At 50.7% G+C, this 22,708-nt stretch overlaps 1 protein-coding gene across 2 annotated transcripts; it reads right to left on the minus strand.

Annotated features, from left to right (window-relative positions):
* Positions 1 to 276: 276 nt before the first annotated feature.
* Positions 277 to 22,680, minus strand: ELMOD3 (ELMO domain containing 3). Of its 2 annotated transcripts, none has more exons than XM_058667684.1 (11): positions 22,503 to 22,680; positions 16,852 to 16,929; positions 16,317 to 16,386; positions 9,683 to 9,751; positions 8,609 to 8,700; positions 6,562 to 6,685; positions 6,212 to 6,334; positions 4,382 to 4,512; positions 1,806 to 1,882; positions 1,539 to 1,666; positions 277 to 1,123 (listed from the first exon to the last, which is right to left on the minus strand). In XM_058667684.1, the coding sequence occupies exons 1-11, from the start codon at positions 22,530 to 22,532 to the stop codon at positions 921 to 923; spliced, it is 1,125 nt and encodes a 374-aa protein (XP_058523667.1). In that variant the 5' UTR covers positions 22,533 to 22,680; the 3' UTR covers positions 277 to 920. The 2 variants fall into 2 exon arrangements, with proteins under 2 accessions (XP_058523667.1, XP_058523668.1); XM_058667685.1 differs by lacking the exon at positions 22,503 to 22,680 and adding an exon at positions 21,245 to 21,383.
* Between the last annotated feature and the right edge of the window lie 28 nt (positions 22,681 to 22,708).

The following is a 22,708-nucleotide window of genomic DNA, read 5'->3' on the forward strand; positions in this document are numbered from 1 at the left end:
GGGACAGAGGACAGAGGCAGCACTGCTGGCCTGGAGGGAAAGCCCGTGGGGTACCTCATACCGTGGCCACAGCCAGGACCTCCCCGAAATCTGCCAGCTGGGGTGTGCTGCGAAGCTGGAGCCTGCGAGAGCAGTAGGGCAGTGGGGAGTGTCACATGAACACAGCAGGCAACTTCTCTTGCTGGACATGTGACTGGGCCTCACCCACAGTATGCCTGGCTCTGTCTGGGACCCTGGGCAGCACAGGCTTGTCCTGAAAGGAAACACTTGAGACCCTTAAATGAGAACAGTTCTTTTACTGGGAAAGTGCTGGTGTGAGGATTTCCTCCTTCCTTCCACCCTTACCAGACGTGTGCAGCCTCCACACGAGGAAGCCTCAGCTTGGGACTGCTAGGACAGAATTGCCCCAGGACTGAAGCCCCTTTCTAGATGGTGAGCTCTGGAGGGCAGGGGCTGAGAGAGCAGGGTGGGACAAGTGTTAGGCACCAAGGCCCAGAGGGGCCCTGATGTTGGCCTGGCCTGTTGACTGGAGGAAAGCAAGGTCCACATTTGGAGCACAGCAGCTTGTCCTGGCTTATGCTGCCCCCTGCTGGCTGTTGCCACTGCCGTCGTCACCATTTCAAATTCTACCTTAAGCCATGTGCCCTCTCTTGGTAATCTGTAGAGCACCTGGGGCTGTCCTGTCTGGGGATCCATTCACTACCCGCTGTGATCACCTGGAACCCAGCCCTAAAGGCAGGTCAGGTCCGCTGGGAGCGGTGATACATCTAGCTGCCCCATGTCTCCTGCCGGCTTGGGAGCTTCCTACACCTGCCTGCTTGGCTAGGGTGCTGTGAACATGGCCTGCCATGTACCACTAGGAGAGCCCCAGTGGCCCGGCCTCTAAGTCTTTCAAGTGCTCGGTTGGGGCTGGGGCAGGCTCAGATAAGCCCGGATCCTTCAGTGGAGTGCGGCTGCAGGTCACACACGCCCGTGAAGGTGAGGTCCTTGGAGTGAGGGCTGGGCGGCCCAGGGCACTTCTGGGCCCCCAACAAGGAGGTCTGGCCCTTTGCCACTCCAGCCAGGTAGACATCCAGGGTCTTGAGCAGTCGTCGGGGGCTCTTCTTGGCCAACATTTCCAAGTCTGGAGTGGAGAGGATTCAGGAACAGAGGCAGGGGGCTCTTAGGATGGCGTGGGACTTGGGTCTCTGACCCAGTCACTCCAGGGAGTGCCCTGAACCTCAGGCCAAGGGCAAACAAGCCTCCCAAAACAGAGGCCACTGGAGGATGGGGGAGACCACCCAGGGACCTCACACTGCACTCTAAGAAAATTGCCACTTTGAATGGTCAGTGCCCCGCTGGAGCCTGCCTCCCAGGTCTGGATTCACATCATGTGATCACCTCACCCCCATCACAGGGAAAGGAAGGAGGCCGGGGGTGTACAAGGCACAGGTGCTCCAGAGGGGCCTGACAAGTGGGAGTGGGAGTGGGGAACCGCAGCTCCAGACAGTGCAGCGGCTGCCCCAGGGTGTCCAGTGTGCCCAGAAGGGCAAGCTCACCTTTAAGGACGAAGCCTGAGTCTGAGATGGTCTTCTGCTGGGTCCTCCAGATGTGGGCAAGACGGAGGAAAGTGGCCGCGTAGAAGCTATTCACCACTGGGAAGACCTTCTGCTGTCGGTTACACTCCCTGAGCACAGGGAGGCACCTGCTCAGCTCCTGCCACAAGAGCCAGCCCCAGCCTGGGACTCCCCCACTGCTGGGCACTGGGCAGATGAGTGGGATAGGGGTGGGCTTTACAAAGGCCCTGCAGGGCCCCTGCTGCTCACCTGGAGAGACACTCCTCTCTCAGGGCCTGGATGGCGATGCGGGTGATATTCACCGACATCAGACAGAAGGGGAATTGCTGCAAAGGAAGGGGCAGCGGTCAGGGACAACCCTACTGTGTGTCCACAGGCAAGCACAGCCCCAGAGGCAGTACCGTTATTGCTACTCATACTGTTTTCCCAATCATCTTCCAAAAGTGGAACCTAAGGCTTGTGACCCTATGTAACCTCTGTAAGGTGTGGGACCAGGGATCCGCCTAAGGTTATTTGCTTCAAAGTGGGTGTGCAGGACCCCTGTGTGTGAAGCCTCCAGCCTCAGCATCTCTTCTCAGCTCTCCTGGGCCTGCACCTGCTGTGCGGCCTGACCCAGGACCAGGCCAGCTCTTGGCAGTGGGGTGAACACAGGAGGAGTGAGGCTGGTTCTGTCACTCTGAAGTCCTTGGAGCCTCCCCGCAGTTCTCCAGGTTCCTGGGGATCCGGTTGCTCCAGAGCATCACATGCAGGAGCAGACAAAGACGCCAGCAGGTGGACAGCTCCGCCTCTTCATGACTGGGAGGATGTAGCACAGGCTCGGGCGGGGGCATGTCACAGGATGGCCTCAGCAACCCAAGGTCCATCTTGCTGCTTTTTTTTTTTTAAGATTTAAATTTATTTATTTTTATTACAAAGTTAGATATACAGACAGGAGGAGAGACAGAGTAAGATCTTCCATCCGATGATTCCCTCCCCAAGTGACTGCAATGGCTGGTGTTGCACTGATCCGAAGTCAGGAGCAGGAACCTCCTTCTAGGTCTCCCACGTGGCTGCAGGAATCCAAGGTTTTGGGCCGTCCTCAACTGCTCTCCCATCCAGCTACCTGCTTGTGGCCTGGGAAAGCAGTCGAGGACAGCCCAAAGCCTTGGGATTCTGCACCTTCATGGGAGACCTGGAAGAAGCTCCTGGTTCCTGGCTTTGGCTCAGCTTAGTTCTGCCATTGCAGTCATTTGGGGAGTGAATCAGTGGATGGAAGATCTTTCTCTCTGTGCTTCCTTTTCTCTGTATATCTGGCTTTCCAATAAAAATAAATAAACATTAAAAAAAAAGAAGAAGAAGAAGAAGAAGAAGTAGAGCAGTCAGGATTCTAACCAGCACCCACATGAGATATGCTGGCATTGTAGGCAGCAGCTTAACCTAGTGCACCACAACACTGGCCCAAATAAGTAAATCTTAACAACAACAACAAAACCCCACAGATTTTGCAATCTCATCTGTAATGTCGGGATCATGAAGCCTTTGGAGGACTTGGAATCTGCCTTTGTGACAACCTCTCAGGAGGCACTGATGCTGCTGATCTGGGGATGGCACGTTTACAGCCACTGGTCTATGAGCTGATACACTTGTCCAGAATTTCCTCCCTATTTCATCCTCATAGATCTTATTGCTTACCCATTGGAAGACTGACAGACCCCCTGAAATCTCAGAACAGAGTCCCCCAAGCTGCCTGTCTTGGTTGGTGGCAGTTCCGTCTAACCCGTGGCTCAGACTGAACAGACTACTGCTTGCCTCTGTCTTCACCCCATGCCCAAGCCATCCAAAACACAAGTTGGCTCTGTGCTCTCAGGACCACACTGGAGACCTGTTAGGAAAACACCCCGGCCTATACACACACCCTCACTAGAAGCTGTTCTCAACCTAGCAGCTGGTAAAATCCGTTAGCAAATGTGAAGCTGGGAGCTGGCGGTATGGCATAGAGGGCTGAGACAACACCTGTGACGTGGGCATCTCATGCTGGCTAATCCACTTCCAATCCGATCCCCTGCTAATATACCTGGAAAAGCAGTATAAGATGGCCCAAGTATTGGGTTTCTGCACCCATGAGGGAGACCCAGATGAAACTCCTGGCTTCAGCCTGGCACAGGCCTGGCCACTGCGCCATTTGGGGAATAGGCCAGTGGATGGAATATCCCTCTCTCTGCCTTTCTATCAATCTGCCTTTCAAATAAATAAGTTGTATCTTTAAAAAGGATGTTGCCTTGTTGTCCCTGCTGGAGGGATCTTTGTTTTGTTTACTGATATATAACTGGCACTAGAAAAACAGCACGGAGGACACCAAACAGATCTTTGTTCAGGGAATGAATGCATTCGGGATAGGCAAGTGGAAGGAAACAGGCCAAATCTGATTTCTAAAGTTGGGGGGAATCACCCCTTTCACCTCTTAGGAAAACCATCAGAACCAATGCCAGAAGGCAGGTCTGGACAAGGACCAAGGGGCTCCCTTTCCATACAGGGTCAGGGTTTCCTCAGGCAGAGCAGAGAGCTGAAATAATGACATCATTGTTGCCCCAGTATTTTTTGGACACTGTCTCGTCTCATTTTCCCAGGGAGCCAGCTGAGGGTTTTGAGGCTTGCCCTGTGGCTGAGGAACCCAAGGCTCTGCGGAGGGGAGGAACTTGATGGCCACCCACAGTTTGTGAGTGGGTGAGCATGGAGTCCCACACAGCTGAGGCTGGCCAGGAGGCCCACTCCCGGCTCTCCTCTGTTGTCCTGAGAGCCCTCGGCAATCAGGGAGGTCCACCGGCCGCTCTCCCACCCAGGCCCACCTGGATGTGGTGACGAGACAGGCGGAAGATCTCCTGTGCCATCAGCCAGGTCTTCGAGTCCATCACCAGATACAGCAGGTGCAGCAGGGCAAGGAAGCCTGCCCCCCTCAGGTCTGTGGCTGGATTCGCTCCTGCCAAAGAATCCACAGGACATGGGATGTGATGGTGAGCATGCTTACTGAACTTCTACTCCCTTGACCTTCAAGGGCTTTGTCTGGAAAGCTGTTCTGACAGTGGATGCTCTCCCGGGCCAAAGGACTGCAAGGAGCTCAGGTCCACTTCCTGCCCCGGGTCTGTGATCACCCAGGGCCCTGGGGGCGGCCTCCTGCCATTTTCCTGCCGTTCTGCATGACCATCCACAGTCTTGCTCCCAGAACAACTGGGAAGATCCTTAGCAAGGCAAAACTGAACTGCTGGCTCTGGGGTGAGATGATGAGCACAGTTCTCCCTGTTCCTCCTGCCACCACAAGCCCTGGACACTACTACAGGAATCAAGAGTCTTTCGGAAGACTCTGAAGACCTGCAGAGAGGAAGGCAGACTGGCTGGGGACATTGAGAGTGGAGAAGTGACACTGTGGTGACTCTCCTGGTCTCTGCTTAACATTCTGACTGTGTCAGTGAAGGAATGTCAACAGGAGCAGGCAATGATTAGAATGTGCTGTGCTAGAAATGTAAACCCCAAAACCCTATGTTGATGGCGTGTGGAGAGAGGCCTTTGGCAAGTAACTGGGAGTAGATAAAGGCACCAAGGTAGGGCCTCGTGGCAGGCCTTGTGAAGAGGAAGGGCGACCAGAGCTGACACACTTGCAGTCTCACCATGTGACACTTGTGGCCAGGCTATGATGCAGGATGAGGCCCTTGCCAGAGGCCAGCATCACCCTCTTGGGCTTTCCAGCCTCTCAACTGCAAGCTTGAGATTCTTTAAAAACTACTGAGTGTTGGGCCCGGTGCAATAGCCCAGTGACTAAATCTTCACCTTGTATGCACTGGGATATATGCATGCTAGTTTGTGTCCTTGCTGTTCTACTTCCCATCCAGCTCCCTACTTGTGGCCTGGAAAAGCAACTGAGGATGGCTCAAAGCCTTGGGACCCTGCATCTGTGTGGGAGACTCAGAAGAAGCTCCGGGCTCCTGGCTTCAGATAGGCACAGCTATGGCTGTTGTGGCTACTTGGGGAGTGACTCAGCAGATGGAAGATCTTCCTCTCTGTATAACTGACTTTCCAATAAAAATAAATAAATCTTTTTTTAAAAAGTTGACCAGGAGAATCTGCTCACAGCCAACAAAGTGGTCCTCTGCCCTGAGCTCCCCTCCACTGCCCTGTATCCTCATGGTAACTTGAGAATCTGAGATGGTTTTCGTCTTGTCTCTCTGATACTGGCTTTCAAACAGCAAGTAGTCAGTTTTTTGATTCTGATTGCAGCATAAGTAAAAAATGGGTCAAATCATTTATCTCAAAATAATAATAATAATATAATAATAATAATAATAATAAATGTTCACCACTATTAAATTAAAAAGGGCAAGGAAAAAAAACCTTCCAAATGAGCCAGATTCTAAATTTTGTTACTACTGGGCTAACATGTCACTACAGTAAATGCTTTACAATTGCCTGCAGAGCCCCAGAGAGAGCTTAGGGCCTTCCACTCTGGGCTCCCTCTGCTGCACTTGCTAGTCTCTGAAGGGCAAGCTTGCTGCAGCTCAGTGCCTCTATACGTGCTGTGCCCTCCAGCGGGCCTCCCCTCTGCTGGGTCACAGAGCCGGAGTGACGGAAAGGGTGCACTGGTCTCTCACGCCAGGCAGAGGAGCTGAACCACTCCTCCCTCTTACCCTGGAAGCCCAGGTCCTCCCAGTGGTCTCCGAACAGGGCGCAGTCAAACTTGGAGCCAGTCAGCTTCTTATAGATGGTCTGGAGGACTCGGCCATGCATTGGGTCTTGACTATCCAGGCCACCTGCCCCAAAACATATCCACAATCCACTAGCATTTCCATCATGAAAGACGAGGTGCCTCTCAGAGAATGGTTCACGTGGACTGGGTGCATGACACGTCCCAGCTTCCCTTTCCCCCACTGCCTGGGGATGTGCAAGGGCTCTGGCTTTGCCTTAGGTAGGGGCTGGCCCGACAGTACTCCCTGCCTGACCACACGTGCAGCACCCATGGCAGCTCCGGAACACTCACACTGAGCAATGGTCAGAACCAAGTCCCTTTCATCCCGAAGGCCCTGGTGGAGCTTTGGAGGCCCAAAGAGGCAGTGCCGGAGGGCGGCGAGCCCAGTCCTTCGAACAGTTGGCTGGATTCTTTTCTGCGGAGAAAGGTGGGAAGTTCATTTAGGCAGGTGCACTCAGGTTTAGACCAGCCAGTCTCCCAGCCAGCTGCTGGTCACTGGACCAGGGAAAGGGGGCAGGGACTGCAAAGCACAGATTGAATCTCTAGAATAAGGTGCTTCCCACCCCCAAGGCTTTTTTCCCCCAAGTTTTAATTCTATTTTTAATATTGTTTAAGTAGTTGAGAGGGATGCCCACCCATCTAGGGCTCCAAATAGGATAGGAAGGCTCAACACACATAGGAAGGGAGGACAAACAGTTCAGTTCATTTCTTCTTTTTTTTTTCTGTGTCCCTGGGGGTGTGGGGGGGTCAAGGAAGGGAGTTGCTCCCTATAGTCAAACTACATCAGCACCCTAAGACCCAGGTTCTTTGCAAGGAAAAAGACTGACCTCAGGGGCAGACACTGCCAGCCAGCTCCTTGGGCTTTCCCAGTTAGCAAGTCTGCTGACTCGTGACGGCCACAAGGCCAGCTTGGCCTGGATTCCCAGCACTGGCACTTCTATCCTTTGTGGTTTTTTTTTAAAGATTTATTTAATTTTTTTGCAAAGGCAGATATACAGAGAGGAGGATAGACAGAAAGGAAGATGTTCCGTTCGATGATTCACTCCCCAAGTGACCACAGCAGCCAGTGCTGTGTCAATCCAGAGCCAGGAGCTAGGAACTTCCTCCAGGTCTCTCACACGGGTGCAGGCTTTGGGCCGTCCTCGACTGCTTTCCCAGGCCACAAGTAGGTAGTTGGACGGGAAGTGGAGCTGCCAGGATTAGAACGAGCGCCCATATGGGATCCTTGCACATTCAAGGCGAGGACTTTAGCTGCTAGGCCATCGCGCCGGGCCCCGCTTCTATCCTTTGTCTTTCTCTTTGTGAAGGATGTACATTATACAGGCTAGCATCCCTCTTGACTTCTGTACTGACAGGGTTGGGGGGAAGAAAAGCACAGTGGGGATTTACTATGGCGAAATTCATCTGAGGAGTGAGTACACAGAGCTTTCTGGTCACAACCAGGACCTTCTAAACTAGGTTATGTCCATTCTCATGGTTCAGGCCCATTACTGTGGGCATCACAATATTCTGTTGGGGCTTGTGCAGTGGCATATCAGGCTAGTCCTCTGTCTGCAGGACTGGTGTCCCATATGGGTGCCAGTTTGTGTCCCAGCTGCTCCAGTTCTGATCCAGTTCTCTGCTTGTGGTCTAGGAAAACAGTAGAGGAAGGCTCAAGTCTGTGGGCCCCTGCACCTGTGTGGAAGAACTGGAAGAAGCTTCTGACTCCCAGCTTCTGGCCCAATTCCAGCCATTTGGGGAGTGAGCTAGCAGACAGAAGATCTCTTTGTATCTTCTCTGCTTTTCATAACTCTTTTAAGTCAAATAAACAAATCTTACAAAAAACAAAACAAACAAACAAACAAAACCAGAAGAAGAAAAAAGAAAGGAATGCTTTCCTGTGCAGAGTTTTGGGTGGAAGTTGTGTTCCTCTAAACTTACTTCTGCACACTCACACTCTCCTCAGAAGCCATCCAGCTCCAAATATTCTTTCTTTACCCTACTCCATCTCCTTCATAAGTTCATAAATGCTTAAGGGAGTGGAAGCTTCTCCTCCACTGGCCATGAACCAGTCAGCTCCCTGGACAGCTTGCTGGGAGCCACCTAGTACTTGACTGCAGACCTCATGAAGGAAGGAGAGTAGGGAAACAGCACCCAGCGGGCCACAGCTCCAGTCCCACAGGCTACCAAGGCCCTGCGGGAGTCCTTGGCTCTCCATGATCCTGTGTCCTGAGATGTGAGCCAAATTGTGGCCCCCCAACAAGAAGCTCCCATGTGGCATGAAGCATTGATTGGGGTAGAAACTGGCTCCTGGGAAGAGGGGGCCTTGTGTGAGACCCAAGCCTCCCTGCAGCCATACCTTAAAGGGGGAGAGGTCCGCTGTCTGGAAGTGCTGCAGAGCTTCACTGAAGGAGACCAGCTGCTCAGGTTGCTCGGGGCGGGCCTGGCTCCCTGTGGCAAAGGGAAGGCACAGGATTTGTTATGGGAGCTATTCCATCAGCAGCCTTCACCCAGGGTCTCCTGGCTGTCACCTCCAAGTCAGGTACTGGTTTCCAGCTGAAGGTCAGATCCCTTCAGCCACAACCAATCCTCCTCCAAGGAGCCAGCATCCTCTCCCAGGCTGGCTCTTTTTGGACCAGGCTGCTGAGGCTCTTGCTGGGCTATCTCTGTAGTGAGGAGCAGACAGCTCTGCCTTGCAAGGCCTCCCCACATCCCACTCATCTGTGAGGCAGCAAGTCCCTGCCCAGAGCAGGCCTGCATGCAGGAGTAGTCCTCAGGTTGTCGGGGCCTTTCCTGATGGCCACTTGGCCCCTCTCAAACCCTCTGTAGGATGCCGCTCCCTAGCTCTGTTACAGCCCGTCGGGAATGCACTGACCCGTCAGCAATGGAGGTCATGGCTGATACTGCTCACGCACGCATCTCCCCAGGAGCTCAAGGGGAGCTCAGGCTGGATCCAGGTCCAAGTTCTGCCCTCCCCTGGCTCTCTCCAAGCCTCCCAGAAAGAGGCGCAAGACAACATTAGCTCAGCCTTTAAGCCTTCCAGAGACCGGCTTCAGACGCCATCCCCACAGCTGCCCTTGGCAGTGAACAAGCTGAGCAGCCTTACACCGGCCCTTCAGCCATCCACCTCCAGCCCCAGAAAGCCGACCCACACCATCCTATCTTCCCTCCGGGCTGCAAGATGGACAGGGCGGCAGCCCCTTCCCCATGGCATTCATTTCCATTTTCTTCAAAGCTGGAACATATTTCTCTTTGGATTTGGAAGAGATTCTATTCCATGTCAAATGGCCAAAATGCAAATACTCAGGAATTCTCTTGGTCCCAGAAGCCTTATGCTGACGTGAAAGCTGCCATTGCCAGCAGCCAGATCACACAAGGACAGTGCCATTTTTGTTTGTTTGTTTTGTTTAGACAGTGCCATTCTTGAGGTTACCTGTCTCTGGCTGGATGGTGTCCACGGCTTCCCATTCCTCTTGGGCTCGGAGCACCTCTGTACTCACAGCTGCAGGAGTGACAAAAGGAGATTCTCAGCTCAGGCATGTCTGGACTGCTCCTGCAGAACCCAGCCTCATCTGCCCGCCTGCTTTGGGCCTTGTGATCCAAACACTCCCACTTCAAACAGCTTCCAGAAAGAGCTTCAGAAACAGAGCTGATATCAGCCACACGGTTTGCAAAACCCTCCAGGGATTCCCCATGACCCTTGCCTTAAACCCATGCTCTACAGCACAGCATCCGAATCCCTTCACAATCTAGATCCTTCTTACCCCCTCTAGCACTGCTCCAGAGCTGCACAGAAACACCAGGTATTCCCTCATCGTGCTCTGCATCCTCCCAGCCTCTGTGCCTGTGCACAGGCTGTCCTCCTGCTGAAGAAGGACTCCAGGGACTCTGCAGGCAGAGCTCCTCCTCATCCTCTGGTTAGCTCTGACGCCTCCCTCTCCTGCAGCTTCTCTCTGACCTCACAGTCTTGGTAAACCTATCCATCTCTGTGAGACAATGATAGCTGCTGCTTTCTGAACTCTCAGAACCGTCTCTCACACTACATCACTCCAGGCGTGTCCAGAGAACAGCAGTGTCTGGCCCATGATAGGTGCTCATCACATGTGTGGGGAAATGAATGAAAGCAGAGGACATCACATGACTAGACAGTGATGGAGAGTAGACCCAGGGATTAGCTGCAATGCCAATGGATGTGAAGGAAGAGAACAGGATTGGGGAGCTGTACAGCTTCTGCAAGCACATCTGAGAGCTGACCGACATGAAGGCTTCATCTCTGCCATTTACCAGCTGTGTTTCTAGCAAGTTACCTAGTCATGTGCAACTGTCATGGCCTGCTGGGAGGATATGTTAACTCACTGGCTTCTCAGAGGGGTATGTGACCCAGAGGTAATGGTTCAGTAAATGTCAGTTGTGGGCTCAGGCCCTGCACAGGGCAGACGAGAGTAGGATCAGGGTTTCTTTGAACCTCTCGTAAATTCCACCTTGCACTTTTAGTCTGGGGTGACAGACATTGAGCCTCGGGGCTTCTAAGCTAGACACCCTCAACAGAATATTTGAGTGTAGATAGTACAGAAAACAAAACTCACATTTATCAAGCTGGAACCTTGTGCATTAAGAGGGAGAAAGCGGCTTAACAAAACAAGGATGGGTGTACAGCCTGCAGGGTAAGCGTCCAGTCAGCACATCCACAACCTGTATCAGGGCACCAGCGTTTGACCCCTGTCTCTGGCTCTAACTGCAGCTCCCTGCTAATGCAGACCCAAGGAGGACGCAGACAAGGCCTCAAGGAATAAGATACTTGTCACCCACATGGAGCACCTGCATTGGGTTTCTGGCCCTTGGCCATTGCAGCCGTGGGGCCAGGGAGTGGACCAGTGGATGGGAGTTCTGTCTCTACCTTTCTCTCTATCTCCATCTCTCTAGTAAACAAAAAAAATTTTTTAATTTATATTTTATTAACTTGAAAGGCACAGAGACAGAAAACTTTTAAATGCTTACAACAGCCAGGCCAGAGCCAGGAGCTTGGAACCCAATCTGTGTTTTCCACATGGGTGGTAGGAAGCCAGCGCTGAGCAATCACCTATTGCCTCCCAGGACGCACGTGAGCAGGCAGCTGGACACCCGGGATGGGGTGGTCCAGGCAGCATCTTCACTATCAAACACCCTCCCCTCGATACATACAAACCATGTTTATTTTTTTAAAATATGGGATGTGTGTTCTGCATTCCACCAGGATCTCTCTGCCTTCAGTCCCTCACTCACAGGCAGATGTTTTGATCGTCACCCGTCAGACCCTCATCTACAGACAATGTGATCAACCTTTCACCCCAGCACACCCTCACCTGCAAAAACCCGGGTCAAAGTCCGTGAGCCGGGAGCGGAGCGCTCCACAGCAAGCTGGTGGGGATTTGCTCTCAACAGGCTAAGCACACACGAAGTACAAGGTTTCAACTAGCAATAGCAATCTAGGGCCTAAAAACTGGTGACAAAGGCTCAGACCACACAAAAACTTCTTTCTTCTTGGAACCAGGAAAAATCAGCCTGACAGAAATACTGTTTTCTGGGGCTGGTGCTATGCGGTTGCGTGTTGAATCTCCACCTGTGGCACTGGCATCCCGTATAGCCGCTGGTTCCAGTCACGGGTTCCTGCTAATGACCAGGAAAGCAGTGCAGGATGGCTAAAAGCCTTGGGAGCCTGCACCCACACGGGAGACCCAGAAGAGGCTCCTGGCTCCTGGCTTCGGATCAGCCTAGATCTGGCCATTGCAGCCATTTGGGGAGTGACCTAGCAGATGGAAGACCTCTTTGTCTCTCTCTGTCTCATTCTATAATTTTGCTTTTCAAATAAAAATAAATAAGTCTTTCTTAAAGAAAAAAAACACTCTTTTCCTCAAACCAAGAGAAGAACTAAGAAGCAAAGGACAAATCATTAGGATGATTAACATAGCTTGTATCAGTATGATGTTTCATATTTTTCCTTCTAAAAATGCTTATTTTCACCTTCTTGAAAGGCAAAGTGATGGAGACAGAAACACAGAGAGAAAGAGAAAGAGAGAGAGAGAGATCTTCCATCCACTGGTTCAATCCCCCAAATGCCTGCAACAGTCAGGGCTGGGCCCAGTCAAAGCCAGGAGCCAGGAACTCCACTTGGGCCTCCCACAGGGTGTGGTCGGGACCTAAGTACTTGAACCATTATTTGTTGCCTCCCAGGATGCATTGGCAGAAAACTGGGTTAGGAGTATAGTAGCTGGGCCTTAAACTGCCATGAAGTGTCAGCTTAACTCTGTCAGCTTAACTCACTGTGCAACAACACTCACCTCTTTTTTAATCTTTTAAAAATTTCTTCCTTTATTTTGGCTCTCTTCCATTTACTCATACAGCAGACAGCAATGTTAACTTTCTCGGCTCACTAATTTACATGAATAAGAGGGTAGGCATTTGGCCTAGGGGCCGAGATGCCCCTTGGGGCGCCTGCTTCTCATGCTGCAGTCCTGGCATTCACTAACAGAGATCCGAGAAGCTGGGACATTAGTCTTCTGCACTGGGGGGGACGGTCCTGCCTTTGACTGGCCCCGTCCAGCTGTGGAGGGACTTTGGGAATGACAGCTCTGTTTGTCTCCATCTCTCTACCTCTCAATCAAATAAATGAAAATGAAGGTAAAAAAAATTCACAAGGAATTATGATTATTTTATGTGATGAAAAATACCAGGCACAAAGTATAAGTTGTATTTAAACAAAATATTTTGGCATTTAAGGCAAAAGTTATTAACTTTTTTCAAAAACTATTTTTTTTTCATAGGTTTAAACTCCATTAGTTGACAGTATTAAAGTTACTAACTTATCAGTGTGGGGTGTGTTTCCCTACAGCAGTGGTGGGAACATGTGGCCTGCAGGCAGTCCAAGGCCCATGAAATCTGCCCAGGCAACTGCAGGCGGGACTAGAAATTCAATAAATCTATAGTAGGTTAATTTTTAAGCTAAAAATTTTGTTATGACTCATGATTGATGTTATAAATATCCAAATGACCCTTGGCAGAAAAAAAAAGTTTCTCCACCCTTGCCCCACAGTAAGGATAAAATTCCATTAAAAGGAAGTGCAAGGGCAGGCACCTCACCTGGCAGTTAAGATGCCCATACCCCCACACTGAGGAACCTGGCTTGCCACCTGGGACCAAGGTCCACACCCGTTATGTGAGTGGGGATCGGGGCTGGAGGGCACTGGGTAAGGAGGACGCGAACAGACGGTCCCCGTGACGTCGCTATCAACGCACACCCTGTGTCCAGAGGCTGTTCCATTTCTGTCAGCCAGCTCCTCCTCCCCATCACCCTTCTAAGGATTGTTCAAGATAAACTTCATGCCTAAGGAGAGCAGAAATATTTAGGGAGGCATATTATTTTTAAGGTTTATTTTATTCATTTTCATTTGACAGGTAGAGAGAGAGAGGAGAGCAGGCTTCCATCTGTTTGCTCCCTGAATGCCTGTTCTGGGCCCATCATGATGGCTCAATGGCTCAAGCCTCTCCTCGCACACACTGGGATCCCACATGGGCACTGGTTTATATCCTAGCTGCTCCACTTCCCATCCAGCTCCCTGCTTGTGACCTGGAAAGCAGCAGTCCAAAGCCTTGGGACCCTGCACCCACACTGGAGACCCAGAAGAGGCTCCTGGCTCCTGGCTTCGGATCAGCTCAGCTCTGGCCATTGCAGCCATCTGGGGAGTGAAATAGCAGATGGAAGATCTTTCTCTCTCCATAAATCTGATTTGCCTTTCCAATAGAGATACATACATCTTTTTTAAAACTCTGTGACAAATTGTTAATAATTATACTATTATAATTTTAATAATTGTGTGACTATTTTCAAATTTACTTTGTATGAATGAAGGTGAACATGTCTTCATTTGATTGTTTATTGTGCCTATTTTCCTGCTAACTATACTCTTTCTACTTTTCATTTACTGAACTCTATTTTGTAGAGCCAAGTAGAGGCAGGTGTGTTTTTCTCCACAATAAGTTAGCAAGCAGGGTGGGCTTTACATGTAGTTCAGGAGGGCAGCTGTTTGGCATAGTGGCTAAGACACCACCTGGACGTCTGCAACACATGTCCTAGTGACTGAGTTCCAGGCTCTGCTTCCCATTCCAGCTTCCTGCTAATGTCCCCCTGGAGGCAATGGCGCAAGGAGCCTAGCCCTTCCAGCTACCTGAGAGGCCCAGGTTGAGTTCCCAGCTTCTGGCTTTGGCCTGGACCACCCCTGGCTGTTGTGGACAGTTAGATAATGAACAAATCAATGGAAAAATCTTTGCATCTATCTGTATTTCTGCCTTTCAAATACAGAAATTTTAAAAAAAATTTTTAAATATATATAGAATAGTGTCATGTTAAGCAGGTTAATTAAGTAATTAAGTAAAAATAGTAAGTGACTTTTTTTTTTGAGATTTATTTATTTATTGGAAAGTCAGATATACAGAGAGGAGGAGAGACAGAGAGGGAGATCTCCCATCCGATGATTCACTCCCCAAGTTACTGCAATGGCTGGAGCTGAGCCGATCTGAAGCCAGGAGCCAGAAGCCTCCTCTGGGTCTCCCACGTGGGTGCAGGCTCCCAAGGCTTTGGGCCGTCTTTGGCTGCTTTCCCAGGCCACAGGCAGGGAGATGGATGGGAAGCAAGGCATCCACATGGGATCCCAGCACATGCAAAGTGAGGACTTTAGCTGCCAGGCTACTGCGCCGGGCCTCTAAGCGACTTCACACAGTGTCTCATTTTCACAATATCCCTTTGAGGATGAGAGAGGTATTAACATTCCCGACAGATACATCACATTGCCAAGAAACACAAGGTAAACCATTGGCACAGAAAGATTAGAACTCAGACTTTTGGTTCCTGACCTAGTTTTCTTAAGGAATGACAAATCCTCAGGATTATGAAGGTCAAAGCGCAAGAGAAATTCAAGGACCAGAAAGTACGTCCAAGACTCGTCCTGGAGTGGGACGGGCTCGGCAGGCGTTGGCAGCAAATTTAGGGTTTGAGGTGGTTTCTGCGGGTGGCCTTACCCTGTGCTCTCCTGTGCCCTCGCTCTTTCTGCCATGCCCTGCTCTAAGAGATTCCCGCCATCTCCCCTAGCAAGCGGGCTGGTCTGCAGAGGAGGGGACGCTGTGGCTGCGCTTTACCCGGCTCTCAGAGCACGCCACGGCCCCAACCCAGGGCTCTGCATGGGCCACAGGCTACGACCTGTACAGTGCCTATGATTATACAACACCACCCATGGAAAAAGCTGTTGTGAAAACAGACATTCAGACAGCACTTCCTTCTGGGTACTATGGAAGAGTAGCTCCACGTTCTGTCTTGGCTGCAAAACACTTAATAGATGTAGGAGCTGGCGTCATAGATGAAGATTATAGAGAATTTTTCTTTAATGTCTTAGAATTTTGCACTTCTGTAAACCTAATGGCTTTAGCTTCTAAAATTATCTCCTTTGCTTTTGAATGAGGAAAAAATCTTTGGTACAAAATCACTTTCCTGTGTTTTTTTGAAGTTGATGGTTGTATGTTTTGTAGTGACTTCAAAATGAAATGTGTAGCAGTTTCAGATTTTAAAAAAGTACTGTATTGTTTAATTCAATAAAGGATACCTCCAAGGCTCAGTGCAATAACGTAGTGGTTAAAGCCCTTGCCTTGTACGCGCCGGGGTCCCATATAGGCACCAGTTCTTATCCCAGTGGCCCTGCTTCCCATCCAGCTCCCTGCTTGTGGCCTGGGAAAGCAGTCGAGGATGGCCCAAAGCCTTGGAACCCTGCACCCACATGGGAGACCCAGAAGAGCTCCTGGCTCCTGGCTTCGGATTGGCTCAGCTCCAGCCGTTATAGCCGCATGGGGAGTGAACCATCAGACAGAGGATCTTCCTCTCTGTCTCTCCTCTCTGTATATCCGCCTTTCCAATGAAAAATTAAAAAAAAAAAAAAAGGATAACTCCAGGAATTGAAAGAAAGAAAGAACAAACGAACATCCGTCCAAGGGCAGTTATGCCTTGTGTTCTGCTCAGACTCGAAACATCCCAAAGGAGAGCTTACCGGGGGGTTTCCATCCATGAGCATCTGCTGTCAGGGCACGGAGAAGGCTGTGGTTCCGCAGCTCCGAGATCTGTAGGGGCACTGGCATTTAGAGCGAGAGCAGAAGCCACATCCCCAATGCACACAAGCTCTTCCCACCCACTGTACTCAACGACCGTGACATGAACCCGGAGGCCAGAAGGAGCTGGGGGGTCCAGGAGGTGGATTAAAGTTCACTTAAAAGTGAGAGACCTGGGTGACGTGGTGACAATCACATACCCTACTTGAGTAGTAAGTAAACAAAGTTTCACACTATTCCTTTCAGACCTGGTGTGCCTTTGCTTTGCTGTTCCTCTTCGTTCTGCCCTGTGCCCTAAGGCATTTCTCTCTGTGGTGCATGTTGGTGCTCCATAGCCCCTCCCAACAAGTGTGCGCTCCTGGAGGGTGGGGTCTATGCCATCCTGTGTTCCCCTTGCTCAGTCCCTTGCCTGACACCACCTAGCGGCATGCGACAGCTTGAACTAGCTGGAGGTCCCCAGGGGAAGGTGAGACATACAGAGATTCCTCTGAAAGCCGGAAGAGGACTGTTGCCCTTGTCACATGATGGAGCCAACTCAGCAGACATGGTTTCAACCTGTAAGAGAAACCAGGATCAGTTTCCCAGCTACATCTCAATCCCCTGAAGACCACAACACACAAAAAAAGCACCCAAACCAGGTGCTCTCCAGAGGAATACAACAGGGGGAAAAAACAAAGTTGTTTAATCTGGTCTCAAGAAAACTTCAAAAGATTTAGTTAAAGCTATCTCAAGACCATTATACAGAAATCGATGTCATTGCTCAGTAGGGGCTAAAACATCACACATGATGTTGGCATCCCATACGAGCACCACATTGAGTTCCAGCTGTTCTAGCTCTGATGTAGCTCCCTGCTGTTGTGCCTGGGAAAGCAGCAGAAGATGGCCCCAGTGCTTGGGTCCCTGCACCCATTTTGGAGACAGGAATGAAGTTCCTGGATGCTGGGTTCAGCCTGGGCCAGCCCTGGCCACTGTGGACATTTTTGGTAGCGGACCAGTGGATGGAAGCTTGCTCATGCTCACTCTCCTTACCTTTGCTCTTTTTTTTTTTTTAAGATTTATTTTATTTTCATTACAAAGTCAGATATACAGAGAGGAGGAGAGACAGAGAGGAAGATCTTCCGTCCGATGATTCACTCCCCAAGTGAGCGCAACGGCAGTGCTGTGCCGATCCAGAGCCAGGACCCTAGGAACTTCCTCCAGGTCTCCCACACAGGTGCAGGGTCCCAATGCTTTGGGCCATCCTTGACTGTTTTCCCAGGCCACAAGCAGGAGCTGGATGGGAAGCAGGTCGGCCGGGATTAGAACTGGCGACCATATGGGATTCCGGCACTTTCAAGCCGAGGACTTAAGCCGTTAGGCCACACTGCTGGGCCCAACCTCTGCTCTTCAAATAAAGTAAAATCAGTCTTTCAAAAAATGCTATTCCAATTTCTTGGCTCTGTTAGTAATTGTGGGGCTCTGAACAGGTCAAATTCAATGAGGCAGTTTTCCTGCAGCCTTTCAGCTTGGTCGGGCCTTTCCTCTATTAGAGTTCAAAATTAGAAAGCAAAACAAACTTATCTGTTTGCAATTCATATCACAGATACAAAGCCATTTTTTAAAGAAGATTAAAACAATTCTACAAATGATGAACTTAACAGTTGATAGAAAAATGGGCCAAAGATATTGACAGTTTAGTTTAAAGCAAAGCACATATCATGTTTAAACATATAAACAAGTGCTCAACCTCACTCCTAGGAGAAAACAAAAGGACAAAAACTTGTAAATCAACTCTGCGGTGCTATGTGTCCGTCATGTGTCGCACTATCAAAGGCTGACATTTTGATAACACACCATGTTGGCTGGAGGGCAAGGGTCCCAGCACCCTGGAGAACAAACAGCTGCCACCTCTACAGCTTGACCATAATTGACAAGTTCACGCTTGGGATATCCGGTTTCTAAGGCCAGCAATTGTGTCCCAGTCATGGAACTAACAGACATACACTTACATTTATAGCTGTCATTCATTGGAGCAGTTTATAAATAGCAAAAGACTGGGAAAATCCAACATGTTCACTAACAGAGTGAGACTGCTTTATGGGCAATATGGGAGCAGCTTCATAGCCGGCTAAACAGGAAAGCAAAAGACAGAGTAAACACACCAGTTTACCACTGAATTAAGACAAAAACTTAGGACCTGGTGTAGTGGCCTAGCAGCTAAAGTCCTCGCCTTGAACGTGCCAGGATCCCATATGGGCACCAGTTCTAATCCCGGCAGCTCCATTTCCCATCCAGCTCCCTGCTTGTGGCCTGGGAAAGCAGTCGAGGATGGCCCAAAGCCTTGGAACCCTGCACCCAAATGGGAGACTCTCTTCTTCTCTCTACATATATATCTGACTTTGCAAAATAAATAAATAATAAATAAATAAATCTTATTTAAAAAAACACCTATAAAGCAACAAATTTCTTATCTCTGTGATTACTTCCAGAATGGTCTCCAAGGAGCTAGGAATTCGGCCTCCAGCAGGAACCGAGTGATCTAGGGACAAGGATGAGATTTTCACATTGTACATACAACATTCTGTGCCTTTCAGCCTTTAAACCAGGGGAATGTATTATTTCCTCAAAGGAAAAAACAGTAATGAAAATATAAGATTCATTTTTATTGCAAAGTCAGATATATAGAGAGAGGAGGAGAGACAGAGAGGAAGATCTTCCATCTGATGATTCACTCCCCAAGTGAGCGCAACGGCCGGTGCTGCGCCAATCTGAAGCCAGGGGGTTCCTCGCTCAACGACAACACTGGCCCCCACCTTTGATGTATTTATGTATCAGATGTGGAAACAGAAGTCTAAACACACCACAGCTGGGACAACTCTCCCATCACAGACCTTATGACCCACGAACACCCGTTCCTCACTGCAATCTAACCACTGTGGCAGTTCCCATCCCGGCCACCCCTTGATATATATGATTTTCCTGCAGAATGCAGCCCCATCCCCCCCATCTTCTCCAGGTCCTCTGGGTGCACCTCCTGAGGACATGGCCTACCTCACCCCTTGGGGCTCCAATGGTATCTCCTGTCTTCAAGTCCTGCAGCCTCAGTATGTAGCACACAGGTTCCCCTCCAAAAATCTGCATTATTTCTTTTACATTTCCTACCCTTATTAGCATAGAACTAGGCATTATATACATGTCTCAATTTTTATCTCTATTTTATGAAAAAGAAGATATTAGGTGATGCATAGTGCCGAGCAACTCCCTGTGGGTCTATGCGCCAGGGTTCGCCACAAGCTTGCTTTTCCTCCTAAAGTGGTCCCCGGCAATGACCTGGCACTTCCCTCTGATGGACAGTTCACCTATCTCCCTACAGTGAAAAAAAAAAAGCTCCCTGGGGTCTCAGAGCATGGGTCTGTCCCTTACCAGACCCTACAGGCTCCATGCAGGACCACTTCCAGGTGGGCACGGCAGGGCACAGGTAAGGAATGCAGGCTGAACTGCCAGGCTCCTACGAGGCACATCACACTGACGTAGACACTTGAGACTAACAGGCCAAGTAGGTGTTTTACACGTAAAGAGCCAGGCAGGAAAAGCAAATGCATGAAATCCAGGTTTCTTGGGAGATTCCTCACTGAAATTCTACCTTTCACACAATCAAATCCAAAAGAGAATTCGAGCAATTCATTCAGAAAGCAAGCTACCAGAAGAGGCAATTAAAAATCTAACAGAACAGAGAGAATGCTAGTCCTTTCTAGGAATATGTCTCAAGCGCTACATTTTTCTTTTTGATAAGTAGACCCTCTGTGTTATTATTAAGCATATATAATTCAACCCAACGTTTCTGGTTTTAGTTTTTCCTAAGCAGCAGTTGCTTACCTGTTCATCTCTGGATTCTTTCTCATTAGGGAAAGAGCCCAATTTCTCACTCATGACACAAAAGCATTTGCTCAAGGGCTTTGTTAGGGCTCAGTTAGGATCTGAGATCAGGAGCCACAGGGAGAGCTGGCACCCGGCTGCTGTACCCTCGCCTTCCCTCTCAGTGGTTACTCAGACTGCAAGCAAGAAAACTGGGCCCCTGTGCACTCCCCGGGGTGCAGGAGGCTTCTGTGAGCCCCCAGAGAAGTCCCTGGGGCCCGTGGAGCCTTGGCTCTGGAAAAACACACAGTGACAAGGGAAATGGATTTCATCATTCTGTTCATCTCTGGAGAAAACCAAAAATGACAGAGTCCTTAAAGCTGCTGTGTCTGGGCCTGGCGCCGTGGCCTAGAGGGTAAAGTCCTCACCTTGAACGCCCCGGGATCCCATATGGGCGCCGGTTCTAATCCTGGCAGTCCCACTTCCCATCCAGCTCCTGCTTGTGGCCTGAGAAAGCAGTCAAGGACAGCCCAGGGCCTTGGGACCCTGCATCCATGAGGGAAACCTGGAGGAAGTTCCTAGGGTCCTGGCTTTGGACTGGCACAGCACCGGCCATTGCGGTCACTTGGGGAGTGAATCATCAGATGGAAGATCTTCCTCTCTGTCTCTCCTCCTCTCTGTATATCTGACTTTGTAATGAAAATAAATAAATCTTAAAAAAAAAAAAAAGAAAAAAGCTGTGTCAATGTGTTCTCAGTAAACAAGTCAAATACTGGCCTCTTACTACCCAAAGCCCTGGCTGGAAAGAAAAGACCCCTGGAGGGAGGGGAGGGACTCACGTTTGAGGTGGTAAGGAAGTTCCTGGGATCTGGGTGGGTTTATCAAGGGGTAAGCCCCGGCACCTTGGTGGGTGGTCTCAGCTGAAGGGCTCAGGTTTTGCTCAGGCCCGGCACAGGCTGGATCTGGTGGGGTTTATCCTAGCTCAGGGCCTCATTCCATGATGATGGAAACTCAAAACGTAGCACCATGTTCTCACCTTCCTGGGTCATTGCCAACACAGTGCTGGTGGCGGCTACGCAGCCAGCTTGGTGAGTACCGAGGCCCTCATCTCACCTTGCCTGCCTCAGGAAAAACGGCTGGACGGGCTCACACCTTTTCCTGGGGAAGTAGACAGCCATGGCTGCCTCTCTTATTCAAAGCAGGCCCCACACCATGGACAACCATGCTCATCAGCTTGGCTAAACACGGGAGGACAGTGGCCCCTGGATGAGGCCAGCAGGATTCCCTGAGAACTGGCTCTGTGGTCACCCTGGGACCTTTGTCAGGAGGCACTATGAATCCAGAGCGGGGACCACCTCCTGGCTGGCTCCCTGCAACCTCATTGTTGACACCTCAGGAACTTTCTCTCTCTCTCTCTCTCTCAGATCTCAGCCTCACCCAATCTTTTCCTTTCCCTGCACTTGGGCCTCCAAGACAGCACATGACAAAACACACATCAGCTGACCTTGGCCAAATGACAGCGGATAAATCCATTCAGATGGAAGGAAGCCAGTAGCCCACAGCGTGAGCAGCTGTGCCCACTGCGCTGCAGGGCCGGGGCAGACACTGTCGGACAAACAGAAGAGCGGAAACGGCCGAACAAGCAAGTGCTGGTGTCGGGGGTGTTGGCACGGCCCCTGAAATCGCCACTCAGAGAGTCTGCTTCACGTCCGGGCTGCTCCAGGCTTCCTCCAGCTTTCTGCTAATATACCCGGGAAGGCCTTGGGTCCCTGACACCCATGGCGGAGACCTTTTCCGGCCGTTGCAGTGCAGGCATATGGGAAGTGAATGAGATATCTCAAGTGCAATCTCTCTCTCCTTCTCACCCACTCTCCCAAGTTTGCATTGGGCAAGAAGCTTCTTTAAGGAGGTAGGAGTTTTCAACTGCAAGATCGCTGAATAGGTATCTCACTTAGAAGCCGGGGTTATCCTTAACTATAAATGCTTACAAAAGCTAGGACAAGCATTCGCTGATTCTAGCGTCAGGCTTGTCCCCGGGCGGTTCCAGCTCCCCGCAGCCAGGCTCGATTTGGGGGGCAGCCAGCACTGGCCTGGGAGCGCCGCTCGCGCCCACCGTGCCAGGCGGGCCCCTTGTTGGGGGCGCAGGGCCGGTGCTCGTCGGCTCCCAACAGAGCTCCGCGAATCTGGAGCCGCTGAGCGGAAAACAGAAACTTTGCCCAGGCCTGGTCTCCCCGGTCCCCGACGCTCCCTCCTCAGCCCACCCCGCAGCTCGCAGGCCGCGGCCCCCGCGTTACCAGAGCTTTTCCGGCTGGGGGGCTTCGCATCCCCCGCTGGGCCGCACCCGCGCAGGCGCACAGCGCCGCCAGCGGCGCCGGCTCCCGCGGCCTCGAGGACTACACTACCCAGCAGGCAATGGAAACTTCGCGCTGCCAAGCCGGGACGGAGAGCCAGGAGGGTCAATCTGCATCCGGGTTGGCTTCGCTCCCGAAAGACTTCTCTT

The sequence above is a fragment of the Ochotona princeps genome, chromosome 8 (assembly GCF_030435755.1).
Source record: "Ochotona princeps isolate mOchPri1 chromosome 8, mOchPri1.hap1, whole genome shotgun sequence".
Lineage (NCBI taxonomy): Eukaryota > Metazoa > Chordata > Mammalia > Lagomorpha > Ochotonidae > Ochotona > Ochotona princeps.